This window comes from Centruroides vittatus, unplaced genomic scaffold (genome assembly GCF_030686945.1).
Source record: "Centruroides vittatus isolate TY-2023 unplaced genomic scaffold, ASM3068694v2 contig_1052, whole genome shotgun sequence".
Taxonomy (NCBI): Eukaryota; Metazoa; Arthropoda; class Arachnida; order Scorpiones; family Buthidae; genus Centruroides; species Centruroides vittatus.
Window position 1 is genome coordinate 160,419 of NW_027120681.1, and position 16,531 is coordinate 176,949.

General features: G+C 28.1%; 1 protein-coding gene across 1 annotated transcript in view; it reads right to left on the reverse strand.

Moving 5' to 3' along the window:
- LOC136971716 (voltage-dependent calcium channel subunit alpha-2/delta-1-like) overlaps positions 1-16,531 on the reverse strand; it is a 131,815-nt gene that overhangs the window by 41,216 nt on the left and 74,068 nt on the right. The window contains exons 18-26 of the mRNA XM_067266197.1: positions 15,082-15,156; positions 11,721-11,801; positions 10,979-11,050; positions 10,042-10,113; positions 9,668-9,729; positions 8,028-8,095; positions 4,873-4,921; positions 2,917-3,005; positions 1,887-1,980 (exon numbers count right to left, since the gene is read on the reverse strand). Coding sequence (XP_067122298.1) covers positions 1,887-1,980; positions 2,917-3,005; positions 4,873-4,921; positions 8,028-8,095; positions 9,668-9,729; positions 10,042-10,113; positions 10,979-11,050; positions 11,721-11,801; positions 15,082-15,156 — 662 coding nt within the window. The remainder of the gene's footprint in view (positions 1-1,886; positions 1,981-2,916; positions 3,006-4,872; positions 4,922-8,027; positions 8,096-9,667; positions 9,730-10,041; positions 10,114-10,978; positions 11,051-11,720; positions 11,802-15,081; positions 15,157-16,531) is intronic.

Sequence of the window (16,531 nt, forward strand, 5' to 3'; positions counted from 1 at the left end):
GACAGAATGCATTGTATGTAACAATGTCGTATAACATTTGACAATAATTTCATTCATTGAATCAACGATCAAAATTATTGTCCAGAGAAAACCTGGAAAAGTTGATGTTGCCAGCCCATCCTGGCGAAGCGCAAACCCACAACCAAACTTCCAGTGTTTAGGGAATGGAACTGTTGGCCAATGGTGGGCAGTTGCGGGGTAATACTCACACAATGAGAAATAATGCCACACTGAACTGAAAAATGCGGGTCACCTTTTGTTTTCACAAAATTAGCAGTGAGGTCACTTGGGCACGCTGACAAAATCCAAGGCAATCGACGAAAACTGAGACAAATTTTTCGTTAAAAGAAATCGACAAAAACCAAAACCAACAATAACCGAGGTATTACTGTATAAGCCAAAGTCTTATCGGGAGTCCACGATCGCCCCTCGGAAAAGTATTAAAATATTTCACGTGCCTAACGCACTAATTAGGCTGTGGTCAGGAAAAATCTACAAGAAGATCACAAGAACTTCCTGTTCACAAATAAAATATCACTATAATCCCATCCAGTGACACTGGGCAGATCTTTCAGATCTGATACCGAACACAGGTGAGAGACAACCCTCTCGTAACACTGGATTCCCACACTTTTGTCTTAATTTTTACTTCTTCCAAAAACCCCCATCTTGATCCATGGCCCTACTACTATTGTAAAAACTAGTTAAATTAGAATTAAGCTAGGTTAAGTTTCCTTTGTTTATTGTTGTGTGGGACATCGTCAGTCATATTGTAAATTTTGTCCCAATTTACTGTATATATATTAGTGTAATTTTGATAATTTTTTTTGTCAGAAAAATGTCTCATAACAAAACATTAACTTTCTTAAATTTTATCTAAGCCAAGTGATTCTCAGGAGTCAATTTTTTTCCTCGTTTACAGTTTTTGCTCAAGATGACAACAGGAGTGTTCTCAGTGTGAGTCTGAGTTTTCCATAGCTCATGGAGAATGTTCTGATATAAGAAAAAAGAACTAAAAATGTTTACGGTAAAATGATTAATAAATATAAGCTTTGCCGTCGTAAAGAGCACAACGTTGTTTAAATTCCTGTCCCTACTTTTTATTGATTTAAGTAACACCTTATTTCACACGTTTTGGTTAAAAATGATAACAATGGTATTTTTTCCAGGTATGAGGAAACTTAAGTGTGTTGAATTGCACTAGGGATGCTTCTGTTGCCTGTCCCAGTTTGACATTGTAAAAATCTGGAAAACCTAATTATGGATCATTACAGAAAGGTCGTATGGTAGTTGAAAAGTATAAAAATAGCATTAAGTAATTTATGGATGATCCATTATCATATACACTTCATCCATTAATGCAATAATGTAACGAAAACGTTTATGAAAACAATAATTTCATTATTTTTAAATAAAATTGGTGTACATACTGTGAGAAAGAAATGCATGATTTTATAACAATATGTAAGTTGACTTGAAAAAAACATATCAATTTAAAATATTGACATAATGGTATATAATAACTATTTAATACACAATACATAATACATTAAAAAATCATAAAAACTTAAACAATAAAGAAAATGTATTGAACACATACATAGCATTTATATATATTTTGTAAAGGGAGTATTTTTAAACATGTAGAAAGCAATTATTCTCCAATTTCATTCTGTACGCATTTATTATTTTGCTTGAATTTTAAAATAAATTTATTTCAAAATCATTTATTTTATTTATTTACTTTTAAACAAATGTAGAATATCATAAAATGGCGTTTAAATTTTCATATTAATTTATAATTTTGAATTTAATGAAAACAAGACAAGATTATATTGAGATTTATATTATATTCTAAGTCATTTATATTGGAATAACTGTTTTACCTTGTTCCATCTCTTTCTTCAGATTTCCAATAATGAACAACATCGTCGGTTTTCTTTTTATCAAATATTAACCTTTGTGTTAACGATCTGTCACCTATCGTAATAGCATTTCAATTCTGCATTTTAAAATTTTATTTTTACAAAATCATACTTTGAAATTCATAATAAATCACTTTTAATATTTAAATTAATTTAAATTTTTAATTATGGAAAAAATACTGAAAATGGCTTATTCTAAATAACAAATTATTGTAATATACATAAAATATTATGTGACAAAAACATAGTGGCATCATCAATGGTGCTCCAATGTTTGTGTTTTGTTTAAATTTTCTTTGTATTGCTATCAATTATTTCTGTGTATATTCTATTAATTTCATTAGCCGTAGCCATCATATATCATTTTTATTTTGTAATAACATACAATTTTGTATTTTTATATCTTTAATGTTTATGTTCTACACTCGTGAGCAAAGAGCAATTTAAAAATGAGTTCTATCTCTACAGTTTTAATGTTCTATCCACCATATTACCCAAAGAAGAGAGTTATATGCTGTTGAAAGTACTCGTCAATTAAATGTATTTACTCATAATGCAGTTTCTTAGAGTTATCTTTTATTACAATATCTTTGTATTTTAATTTCTAAATTATAAAAAAATAAACAAAAAAAGTATAGTAGTAAAGTCACTACAATTGATCTATAATATATTTTAACATTAATTACACTATAACAATTAAAATTTCAACTGTTTTGTAATTGTAAGCTAACTTTACAATTTGAATTAAATTTGTAATTTAGAAATTCAATTATTGGATTTCAAATACAGAAAATTTAAACACTCTTTATACCGAAATCTTAATATCTGTGAATAAATTATTAAAAATTATTCAAAAGATTAAAATTTTAACTTTTTGAAAATAAAACAATTTTCAAACAAAACTTTGTTTTTTATGCTTTTGAATTAAATAAAATGTAATAAAAATTAATGTTCAATAATTATTATTATGAAAATAGGAATGATAACTTACAGTGTTCAGGATTTGATTGCAGTGTGTAAGAAATATTTCTCATAATATCCTCCATTTCACCTTCCAAAACCATATCATGACAATATATCCTTGAAAAATAACAGTTTATATAAGACAACTAAAGCGTTAAATGATAATACCCGTATATACCAGAATTTTGTAACTAAAGTATTTCTATTCAATACTCTCTAGAGAGATGCTTAGCAATCCTTATGCAACCGTATCTGGTACGGTAACAATCCAGAACATGCAGAAGACATTTCCGTAGAAACATTAGTATAAAACCTCACCACTACAGCATTTTTAGTGCTGCAGGAAATAAACATTTTTGATTAAAAATGACTAACAATATTTACACAGTAAAAAATACATAGAAGAAACTAAAATGGCTTCACTTTTTATTATGTCTAATCACCATGAACAGTCTTCCATTGTAGAGATGATCTTTTATTAGAGAGTATGTCTTTATAAAAATGATGAAAAATGAAGACATTTTAGTTTCTTCCACGTATGTTTTTACTATGTAAATATCAGCTATTTTAATTGAAACTGTATTTTTAATTATTTGCTTGTCACCGGTGAACTTTTTAAGCTGTTTTGCATATTTTCGTAGAGATGTATCCTGTAATAAAATTTCTCTGCAAAGAAGGACTGTTGTTCCTGATGGTTGGACATAATGAAAAATGAAAATATTTTAGTTTCTTCACCAAACAAATATTTTATTTGTACGAGATACTCATGCTGTACAGAGACTTTAACAATGCAGAATATATTAATCAATGTGGTCACCATTGTAAAGATGTAAAACCTGAAGGCAATGAACAATATGTTTAATAGACTACCGTAATTTATCCTCTTTGATGCTTCTCATATACAGTGGAATACTGTTTTTTGAAGCTGTCAAATTTGCTACATATCCTCAATAAATCACACTCTAAGTGTCTCCACAATCAAGAATCACATGGAATAAGATTCAGAGAACAAAGTGGTCAGGCATTTAAGAAACACACGACTAACCACTCTGTTATCAGTAAAATATCACAGAAACTGTTGTATGCAGCATCCAGTACATTTTGCATAAAAATGGTTGACTCAAGGCATTCAGTTGAAATATGGCATAAATGTTGAGCATCTCTCAGTATCCTATAGTTCATTCATAAGACAAAGAAATTATATAGTATTATGATTACAATAATTTCCTGCATATAATCCATAAAAGTTGCTAAAACATATAGCCTGCACATGCTTTCAAACTGATTTTAAACTTACATAATACACCCACACTCTAGCAATAAAGTTTAATATTTATAGTGTAGAACAAACATTTTTTGGTAGTATTACGCTCCCATCTTCAGGTTCGAAAATCTTTTGAATATAAAACAATGCTAGTTTTCATTTCTAAAAGTAAAATCCCACATGTGTTGTAGTCTTTAAAATTCAACATTTATAAGTCCCAATTGATCAGTTTTTGCTAGTGATGTGTGTGACTAAAAATACAAATAACACGCAGCTTATACACAGGAAATTATACTAAATGCTGTATTTATTAATTTGTTAATAATAATAATAGCATTCTTTTAAACAGCAAAACTAATAAATAAAAACAATAACGATGAGATGTAAATTGTAATATTGGGCGCGTTTTTTTTGTGCAGCAAAAGTGTAGCGAAATGACGTCACGAGCCATTTAGAAATGGGTTTCAGAGGATTAGCTGCAAAGCGCTTCTTGAGCGCTGCATAAAAAAACGTGCCCATTGAAAACCTGAACAATGTTAACTTAATTATAATTTTTAGTTTTAGTTAAAAAAATCAAAAAATAAATTATTTTAAATATGAATTCAATATAACTTATAATTTTACATAGTAAATATTTCAAAAATATTATAGATATTGGCAAACTTTAGGAATTATAAAATATATTATAATTTAATCTTATTTTATACAGTTTTTACTTACCAAGGAGCTAAAATAACGCTATGAATATCATCACCTTCAAAGTTTAATCCTGCAATAGAATTTTACTTTTAAGAAATTTTTGCCATATGACATTTATAAATGGGCAAAATATATTTTGAAAATTTATAAAAATGTACGCAGAAATAATTTTATCATCTTCAGAAATCAAATATTAATTAATATAGAATTTTTAAAATTTTCATGTATAATAATGTTTTTATATCAGTAAAATATAAAATTCTAAAATGCTTAATTATCTGTTTTTCATTTGTAACTTGTCCAATAAAATATGATTGTCCTATCATCAGTGTTTCCCAAATAATATTAAAGTGCTACAGAACATTTATTTAGTTATCAACCAATGATTCTAAATGAAATAAAATATTTAAGGCGATCGATCAACGATATTTAAGGCGATCATTGGTTATTTCATTATATGCATTGGGCTTTGAGTTGTTATTATTTATAAATGAAAGTGATAAATAATTTTATTCACCAATATAAAAGGAATATATATAAAATGAGAGAAAAAATATATACATATTGTCAAAGATTTCCTTATTTAATAGTGAGAAAAATAAAGTTAAGACAATAAGTAAGCAGAAAAGTAAAATAGAGTAAAATAGAATTTTTTTTAAAAAATAAAATAGTTATAAATCAATAGAAAGATCTATAACATAGAAAAAAGTTCACTGAACTGTACAAGCATGTTAGAAAAAATAGCACTGCTCCTAGCAAATGCAGATGTAAAATGAATGAAACAAAGAAGTGGAGACTAAAACCTACAAACTATGTAATTGTAATGCATGGAAATTTTGATCTCATCACAATTGTGATTAGAATATTTTATATAGTTGTAAATCAAATATGAAATATTTGATATCATAAATTGAAAGGAGGAGGAAAAACAGGTCACTGTATTGTGTGAGTGTTCGTAGCAAATGTTATGTAGTTCCGCAAACAGGAAAACATAAAAAGAAGCACAAATCAGAAATATATATATATATCACAAACTAGTTTTATTTGCTTTGAACCGATTCTCATTTTAATGATCCCAACTTACAGGCACTTGATCCATATATATATATATATATATATATATACATACATATATATACACAATAATCAGACATTTCCTCTTCAACAATTGAAGTAACCGAGTTGCAACAAAAATCCATGCGGGGAGGCTTACAACTATAACTTAATCTACTTACAAACTATGGAAAGGAAGAAAGATATATAGTTAAGGATAGGAGTAGAGGAAGAAAGAAATACCCGGGAACTTTCAGCCACGTGGTCTCAGATGGGTCACCATCCTGTAGTATTCATCTAATTTCTGCTATTCTTCTTAATTTCTCTTTTTTCCCTCAGTAATACCTTTGCTGGGGTGTCCTCATAGTCTCTTACTAAGAACCTTTAATGGGAGAGCTTCGATTTTAGTCACAATAGTCCTCAGCTGAACAAAGAGATTAAGGGCTGAGGACTATTGTGGGGTCAGATTGTGTGGAGCTCCAAATCAAGATTTGGAGCTCCACACAATCTGACCTCGCTCGTCAGTCTTTCCTCTCCAACTCTGCTTTTATAAGACCTCGTCACTCTGATCTGTCTCTAAGTGATCAGGAATAGACCCTTCTCCAACTCTCTTCACAAGGTCCCATTCCCTATGATCTGCCTCTGCGAGATCAGGAGTACGACCCCTCTCCTTCCTCACTGGATGAACTCCAGACCACAACTGCCCTTCCCGCTCTTTCAAATCTCTTGGGTCTCATTGCTCCTTTTGTTTCTCAGATTTCTAAGAACCGGTGATCCCACCCAAGGGAAAAGGGATTAGGAAAAGAAAGTTCTAGAACAGTGAAGTCAAAGAACAAAGGAAATAATAAGCCTAAAATATAATAATTAACAAAAATATATATATTAATATGGCCGATGGCCACAATTGAATTCTTGTATATTGAGTAGTCATAAATTGGGATTACATTGTATCTTGATCTTGCCATTATTTTTGAAAAACAAATATATTCTGTTATTCATGATAATTTTATTTGGAAAATAAATAAAACATATTTGTTTTATTGGAAAATTTAATAAATTTATCAGAACTTTTTAAATGTTTTCATGTCTTTCTACCTGCTGTAAAGAACTGAACATTAAATATCCACAATAATAAACAATTTCAAATACACAAAATTTGAAAGATTCTATTACAGGTAGAACTTATCAAACTTAGTGTTTTTTTTTTTTACTCTTTCCATTCGGTAGGCACTAAGAGGACCTTTTTTTCATCAAGCCCATTATGGGTTCGGCCTACAAACGGAGATGGCTAGGTATCGAGGGATGAAACTTGACCATATCCAAGGTGGACCACCTTCCAAAAAATTCCTGTGCTTTTTGATGAGTTCTGATTTGTTCCAGCTCCCTCAGAGGAAAAGGCCTTAACCACTCAACCATCTAACCATTAAACTTAAAACGGTTACTAATATCTATTAACTTTAACAAAATGTAATATTGAATTATTTAAGAAATTAGAAAATAAACAGTGATAATGAATAAATTATGAATTAATGAAGAATAAACTGATTGAAGTTCAAAAATGTATGCAGAATAAGCATCCTATAACATTTTTTCAGCACATAAGTTTATTAGTAATGAATACTTTGTCTGACTAGACTACACTAGACTGAATCTTCAGGTTCTCTACCATTAAAATATTATATATTGGTTGTTACGTATCTGTAATATTATTCTAAATTGTAAGTATAAAGGTCATTGCATTCTATTCAAATGTAAATAACTTGAAGTGATCTTCCCAGAAGTTCCCAAAAAACATTTTTTCATGGCTGCACAGTTACAGAAAATGATGATTTAAATTTAAATGTCATCAAAAAATTATATTAGCTGAATTTAATTAAAAATACGACATTCTAAACTTTTAATTTAATTGAAATAAGAATCGTCAGATTTAAAAAAATATATAAATAATCACAATAAAGAGGACAGATGGTAAGTGCATTTTTGTAAATCATATAATATTAGTATTATTTTAAAAATTTATTGAATTATATACAAAATGAATCTTTACTACTGAATTACTGTTACATAAGCATAATAACTAACTCAATTTCAGGGAGTTAATTGAAAAAATACAACTGACTTACCATAATCTGTATCCATTCCATCCACACTGAGAAAATGTGTTCTTTCAGAAGGTATAACTACAGCCACACTTTAAATTAAAAAGAAATAAGAAAAAAAAATTGTACTTAAAGACTACTGAAAGATTTCTAAAAATAAATTATCCATAACAACATTAACAAAATAACAAAACTTTAGGTTTTTTTAAATTTTTGGTGCAAATTAATTTTAACATCAGTTAATACCAACCATTCTGATCTATCTATTTACCGTACTTTCCAGCGTATAAGACGACTAGGCATATGAGATGACCACCGACTTTTGAGAATATTTTCCTGGGTTAAAAAGTCGTCTTATATGCCAGAAAATATGGTATATACCAAGGGTGGGCAAGCAGGAGTTTAGTGGGAGCCAAAATGTAGGTTTTGCAACATGCATGGGAGCCGCAGTTCTTTACTGTCGTGGCGGATAGTATGGTAAGGCGCGCGATTTTATTATATAATATAAATATAATATAAAACAAATATTGAATTTTTTTAATAAACATATTTTCACAAAATTATAATAATAAAATTGTAAAAATAATAATAATAATAAACAGAAATTAACACTTTCAGCGAGAGCCGCACGTAACTCAAAAAGAGCCGCATTTGCCCATGCCTGGTATATACATAAATATTTAAAAAGAGCAATTCTGATAAAAGTTGATATTAGAGTTATTAATAAAAAAAAATTATCAATCTCATTAGATTTTTTTAAATTACTGGTAAATAAAAACAGATACCTAACAAGGCACACATCACATTAACTGATGAATTTGCAAATCTTATTTAGTTATTATTTAAATTTTGAATTTTTATTTTCTTTCAATTTCATTAAAGTTTTAAATGATAGCTAATCTAGATATTAAATTTTAAAATATTATAAATAAAAAATTAAGTTATTTGAAGATTTTTTCAACGTAACTAGGGGAAGCGAGATGTATCCTAGGTGCCAGATAACAGTGCTGAGAAGAGAGAATGTGTAAAAAAGAAGGCAGAGTGGCAGTAGTGTGGATTGACTTATCGAGCATTGTCAACATCCTAAATCTCCGAAACAAAAGAGGGGTAATGTAGAGTCTAGTTACACTCCTACCTTCAATAGTTGAAAAGTTAATGATTATTCTAATTACCATATGAATCAATAGAATAATCATTATTGGATCCGTAAATTAATTTGAATCATTAATACAGATCTATTTCTAATTTTACATTTTTCTAGAATTCTATTATCAGATCTTTAGGTATAATTTCAATAATATTCAAAATTTTGAATTAATATTTTAAATTGTATCTAAAATGAACTTGAAGAGCTGATTCTAGACTAAAAATTGGTCTAGAAGCATTTCTTTCCAAAAGAATAATACATATTTTGATATTTTTTTTATCTTAAGTTAAACATCTAAAATGTTATTATTGTAATTATAAAATAAATTAAATTAATAAAATTAACTGATCAAATTTTTTACTTTTAATGCCAATATATAGAATAAGTTACATTATTAAATATTATATCATGTATGTAACAAACATTTATGTATCAAATTATTATTATTAACATGAATAGTTATTAATAATTTATTATAGAATAATTCATTCTTTAATTAAACTAATATTATTCTTACCTGAAAGAAGTGTTGTTCACAGCTGTATAAAAATATTTTGCCGTCTGTTCTATAATATAGCCCTGATAAATTTAAGTTAAAATAAAATATTAATTGTAATAGAGTAAAACAACTATATTTTTATTTGTCAAACCAATATTTATACATTTTAATATAATAAATTTTGGAAAATTCTATCATCATTTAAATTAAATTTATTACTTAATATTTTGTTTTTATTTCATATATTTGTTAATAAGCAAAAATCTAAGGGTTCTCTTATAAGAGATATCAAGATATCTAATACATTAAATATTTTTAAAAAAATAATTTTTAGTGATACTTTTATAGCTATGTAACAGATAATTTATGTTAAAAGATACATGAAAACTTACACTTCTAGGTAATTTAAAATGTGCTGTAATTTCTTTTTTGCCTGTTTTGAGTTCTATCATTTCTTGACGTATCTGAAATTATTACTATAATAGTTATTCTAATTTTAAAAATACAAACACACAGAATATTTGCAATTATGATATAGTGCAAGGAAATGATTACATTTTTGCTCCAATACCTAGAAAAAACTAAATTAAATATTTATTATATTAAATATCTTTGGTGTTTGCTTATTGGTTTGGTATACTAGTGCATTTTTAAAAGAATAAACATTTATTTGCCATCATTTCCAAAAGTTATAAGTAACAGATAGAGAATAAATAACAATATTTTGTGACAAAACAGTGTTATTCTTGTGAATTCTATCAAAAAATATTTGTTAGTTTATATTTAGCAAAGCATATTAACTTATTCATTAACTTTCAGCACGTGTAAAATAAAAAAGATTACAAGTATATAAAAATTTATTTTTTTTTTTTATTAAAAACCTAGTAATGTTAAAATGAATACATTGCTTTGATTTAGTAATTAAATTCAGTATAATTCAATATGTCAAAAGTACTGCAATTTTCAAATCTTTTATTCTAAAAATTGCTTTGAATATTTTATAAAATAGTATTTGTATATGCATATAAGTTTTTTAAACTTATTTTCAACAAATTTGCTAACATTATATTAACTCATTTTTTAGAATATACAGTTAATGCTAAGTTAATTTGAATGAAAAATATTTATAAATAGTAAATAAATAATTTGATTTTCTGAAATTCACAATTTTTTGTAGATATATGTTAAAATGTTAGAAAACATATGACGACAACAAACAGACAAGAGTTCTAAAGAAAACAGACGACGAAATTCGTAAGATACATTAGAAAGAAGTTTTGCCAACTTACAGTAAAGAAATGAAAATTAAAAATTAAATCTCCTACTCACATTTTCTCTAATAGAATCAGTTATTTCTATATCTAATAAATCAACATCCGGTGGATTATCAAGATATGTTGCCTAAAAAAGAAAATCAATAAAGTAATTATATATTAATAATTGAAAATTATTTATACAGTCAAACCTGTTTTTATGCAGTCTTTTTTTGTGCGATTTTTTTTATGCGACTTTTTATTCGTGCGGTTTTTTATTTGTGTGGTATAGTTGGCGACTAGTCTCGTGCGATTTGTCATGTCTCACGTTGACTTATTATAGCTAAATAAACTTATTATAGCATAAATGAACTTATTATAGTAATATTATTGCATGAATATGCGAAAAATAAAATAATTTATTTTTTAAGTCAACAAAACACCACCTGGACAAAAATAGACAATAAACAATAGTAAAACAGACGATAGATGAGACGATGTAGTCAAGTGCTGACATCTGTTGTCAATAAATTCTATTTCGTACGGTTTTGAGTTATTTTCTATGCGAGACTTTTTTTATGCGGTCCCTATTGACCGCATAAAAAAATATTTTTTAAATTGTGTTGCGAAAACTATTTTTTATAGCCACTCGTGAAGTTTCGTGCGATTTTTTTTTTATGCGTTGTTTTTATGCGGTCCCTATCCACTGCATAAAAACAGGTTTGACTGTATTCAAAATTATATCCGAAAAATATTATTTAAAAATTTATAATTACATTAAAAACATGTTACATATTATATTTATTTAAGCAATTAACCTGTGAAAGTTTTGAATCAGGAGTAAAATTTACATCTTTATCACTTCTTCTGAGCGAAAGAAAATAACCAGCTTGTCCAATCTATATTAGAAAAAAAATAAATACTACTTTTAACATAAAACATGACTGAATAAAACAAAAACACTTAATAAGCAATATTAAACTTTTATAATGCAAAAGTGTTAACATATCTATTGGCAATGAAAGAAATTATAAAAATATTCAGTTATTTCTCATAAAAATGCAGTAATATAAAAATGAAATATTGAGTAAATATTAGATTAAAGATAAATATAAATTTATGAAATATATCAGGAATCACATTAAAATTTGTCAATTCTTGTATTTGCTTCATGTCTGGTTGTTTTCTGCTAATTTTATTAATGGCCATCGACATCCGTTGTGATACCAGACTTATTAAACACAGAATAGGAAATATTGCCCAATTAGGAAATAAACATTTATTGGTTTATATTATCTGGGGAATGCATTTTGGACCTTCTTGTCCCTCATCTACCCTATACAAATTATACATTGTCAGTAACTGTACATCTTTTTATACAAATGAATACACAGAGATAAGAATTAAACTTTTTGATGATGATACCTTATAAGTGAAATTCTTATTTATGTATATTCATTTGTCTAAAATGATGTACTGTGATAGTCATGCGAGTGTACAACAGTCCACGAGAGGCAGTACATAAAAAAAATAACAACAATTATTTTTTTTTTTATGTGGTTAGTAATATACAGAATTCTTTTGGATTCCAACTCTTAATGTTATACAATATCCCAAACTGGGGCAAGGAATCGAGTAAATACAGAACAAAAGGATGCACTCGCAACAAATAAGAAAAAGATGGATTTGTAATCTTACAACTAACTTACACTAAATTATAAACTAAAAAGGAAAGGAAGAATAGCAAGAAGTTTTAGTACAAAGTATGATAGAGGAGGTTATAAGGAATACCTGGGTTCTCTATTTGGTATTGACGCTCTTCTGGTGGGGAACCACTCTAAATCATTTTTCGCTGATCTTTTTTGGATCTCTTCAAAGATTCTCCTTATATAAGGGACGTTGTCTCTCTCTCTTTACGTTAGTGGGCCCTTTCTCTTTGTGTAGGCCACCTTCGTCTCCCTTTGTCCTTCCAGACGATGTGTAGGAGAGTAACTTTTGCATGTCTACCTTCACCGAGAGTTTGACCCAAGAATGAACCTTCTTATTGTTCTAGTAGCCTCAGGGACTTCACTTCCCATTGTTAAAATGGTTCGTGGAAAGGATTACCCCACCCACAGGAAGGAATGTTAATAGAAAATTCAAGGAAACAAAAGGAAGAACAAAGAAGAAAGAAAACACTAAACTTATATCTAATATATATATATATATATTAATACGGCATATTGCCACACAGCTATAAAAATATAGTTTACAAATTTATAATTGATTTCTCAGAGGACTTGCTAATATAAATGTCAGTGCTAAATCATTATATGAAGTTTTAATTGTCCAAGTCTTATGAAAATAACACTTTTATTGTTAATAGTTACTGTAGTAGGGTTTATAAGTCTGTTATCACAATGGATGTTGATGGCCATTAATAAAGTTAGCAAATTTTGTCAATATTTCAGTTTCTGATTACTTCTGTCTTATCTCTAAGCTCATTAACACAGACTCTTTATTTAAATCTATAGCAAGCTTTTCTTCCATAAGTTCATGTGTTAATAATTTTCCATTACATACCAAAAATCAAAGCATTTGCTAACATTTTAGTTGCTTCCATATCCATCTTGTCTTATTGTAATATACTCTATTTGTAATCTTAGTTATCATATCAAAAACTAGTTTTTTTTACGGTTTTCTAGTTTAACTTCCATGTTTCTAATCTGTAAATACAAAGTGTTCTGTAGAGTTCCTATTTGTGTTTTGATATGTTATTTTCTTTATTTTAAGTGTCACTGTAAAATGCTACTATATGATACAAATGAGTGGTAAAGACATTTAGTTCATCTTGTAATAAAGTATACTCTCTTTGATTTTTTTCTCATATACAAAAAATAAATATTCTGTATGTTTAATATTTTATTTACTCAATATTTAAAAATTTTGTATTTATTGTTGTATGTTATTGTTTTTTTTCTAGTATGCTGTACAGATATCCCTTGATTAATGCAGTTAATTAATCCCTCGATCCTACTGCCTATATCAAAATCGCATTAATCAAAATATAGTATCTATGTTAAGTAAAAACAGCTGGTAAAACCAAGTAAATTAAAACTTCTGCTGTGTATATAAAGAGATTACTGCAATTTATGTCATGCATTAATTAACTCCTGTGTTAAGTAAGGGATACCTGTATTTTATTTTTTATCCAACAGCCATTGCCATGTTGTAAAAAATATATAACTACTTAAATAAATTCCACCAGATTTTCTTAAAGCTTTTTCAAATTGATTCATTCAGAAGTAATTTTCAAAAATTATCCTAATAAGATTTTCTTCTTCTTCAGATGCCTTCTCCTGTCAGGAGATTGATGACCATTTCACGCCACCATTATCTATCCTGTGCTTCTCTTGAGCACTCTTTGTATGTTAAGTACAGTAGAGCGTTGTTAATTGGAACGTCGGTAATTGAAATGGCCGGAAATTGGAACGATTTTCAGTCGGACTGTGTCGTGCTGAATCGAACGTTTTTGATACTAGATTTACTTCTAAAGTATAATTTTCATGTTTTTTATATTCTTCAATATATTTATTTTGTTTGTACAAAATAAAGAAATAATTTTTAACGATACGATAGCCTCGATTATTATTATAAAAATTTTCGTTAGGCTTAAAATCGACGAAAATTCAACACGAAGCGACACGCGACGGAGAAAAATTCAACAGGAAGCAATACGCAATGGAGAAAAATTTGAACATCGGACAGGTTAATATATTTTTTCGTACGAAGTCGGAAATTGGAACAAATGACTAATTGGAATGACCCCAGTCCCCAATTGACGCCAATTTTCGACGCTCTACTGTATGTCCAATTCCTGATGTTGTTGAACCATTCTTGGCCTAATCCTGCCTCTTTGCCCTTCAATCATTCCTTCCAGTAATAGTTTTTGTAGGCTTGGTGTCACAGTACATACCCCAGATAAGGGATTTTAATGATGTAATAACAAAGAAAATGTTTTTATTTTTTACATTTAATAAACTGTATGAGTGAATTACCATTTTTATTTTTGGTTAAATAAAACAGCAAATTTCATATCAAAAATCTAGAATAATTTGAAAAATTCTTTTTTCAAGTATAAAAAAAATTATTTTTCAAGCTTGGTTTTAAATTTTAAAAGTACAATCAAATTACATTTACCTTTATATGCAAATTTGGATGAAAAACAAGATATCCATTTCTTGTGATAGCAAAAGAGTAGCCAACAAATCCTATCTGCAAAATATTTTAAAAATTTTATTTAAGAAATCTGATATTGATGAGGATAAAAATTTTTATTGAACATTTGATATATTCACTTATTGTTAATTATGTGCAAAGCAATTTTGTTCAATGCAAGTTTTTAGTAATTTTATTACAATGTAAAATATACTTACTGATTAATTATAAAACCAAACCTTACATTTGTTAATAACACTGAATTAAAATCCTCCCATGAAAGAAAATGTGATTTTTTTAATGTATTTTAGTATGCTGAATATGAATCTGAAGTCCAAAATCCTCTATTACCCACAGTTTTATTTTGAAATACCACTTTTTTGCAGAAAAATGCCTCTTAAACTTTCTTTTACTGTTGTTTGAATAAAATATAGAACCAGAGAAGCATATAATATGCTAGCAGGACTTCAAGGAGAATACACTCAATTTTGCCTTTTTTTATGTGAATGGGATAGTTGAGCAAGAACCAGTAAAAAAGTGGCCCGATCATGCGGTAAATGTATACAGTCAGAAGAATATTGCTTTTTGTGCTCTGATGAAGAAAACTAAAATTGCCTACCTCCTCTTCAAAACAAGCTTGGTTTGACAAAAAACTTTGTGAAAGTTTTGGACGGTGAAGGAGAAGGCTTTGCTTACATGAAGCAAAAATTTTCTCATCTGAGGGATGTTAAAGTGAAGGAGAGAATTTTCGTTGGTCCCTAAGTAAGACAGCTTTTGAAGGATCCTAGTTTCAAGGAAAAACTTAACCCACTGGGAAGGACAGCATGGGACACATTCAAAAATGTGAGCAAGAATTTTTTATCATGAATCCTCATGCCTTCTGCTGTTGTTTGATGCTCTTCATTGTTCAATACACTTTTAGTGATTTGCAAAGTCTTTAAAAATATAAACAAAGTTATTCCTTAGAGGTCATCATCAAGAAAAGGTCTAAGATTTTGTCTATATCACTGATATATTTGTTTCAAAAGCTCTTATCAGTGACATTGAACAGATGCATAGACACCAAATGTATTACCATAGTTGAAACTCAGTTTTTTTCTATTCTTTTCATCATCCCTAGTCTTGTTCATTTTTTAACAATTTTAAACTTACTATATTGAATACATGTGTTTAGTATTTGGCCAAATACCAAATACTTACTTTGTTGCCAATAATTACCATAATTAATAAGATTATATATGATTTATCTAATGATAATTGTTACAGATGCAATGACAGAAGCTCCAAACTTCACATTTTTTGTTCATATAAAGGAAGGAGCTCATAAATTATGATTCCAATATAATCTTTTTAAATTGGAGGTTATTAAAGAGGAAAAGTTTTTGTACACTTTTTTATGGACATGATGTAAAGACAATATTTAATTTCATAA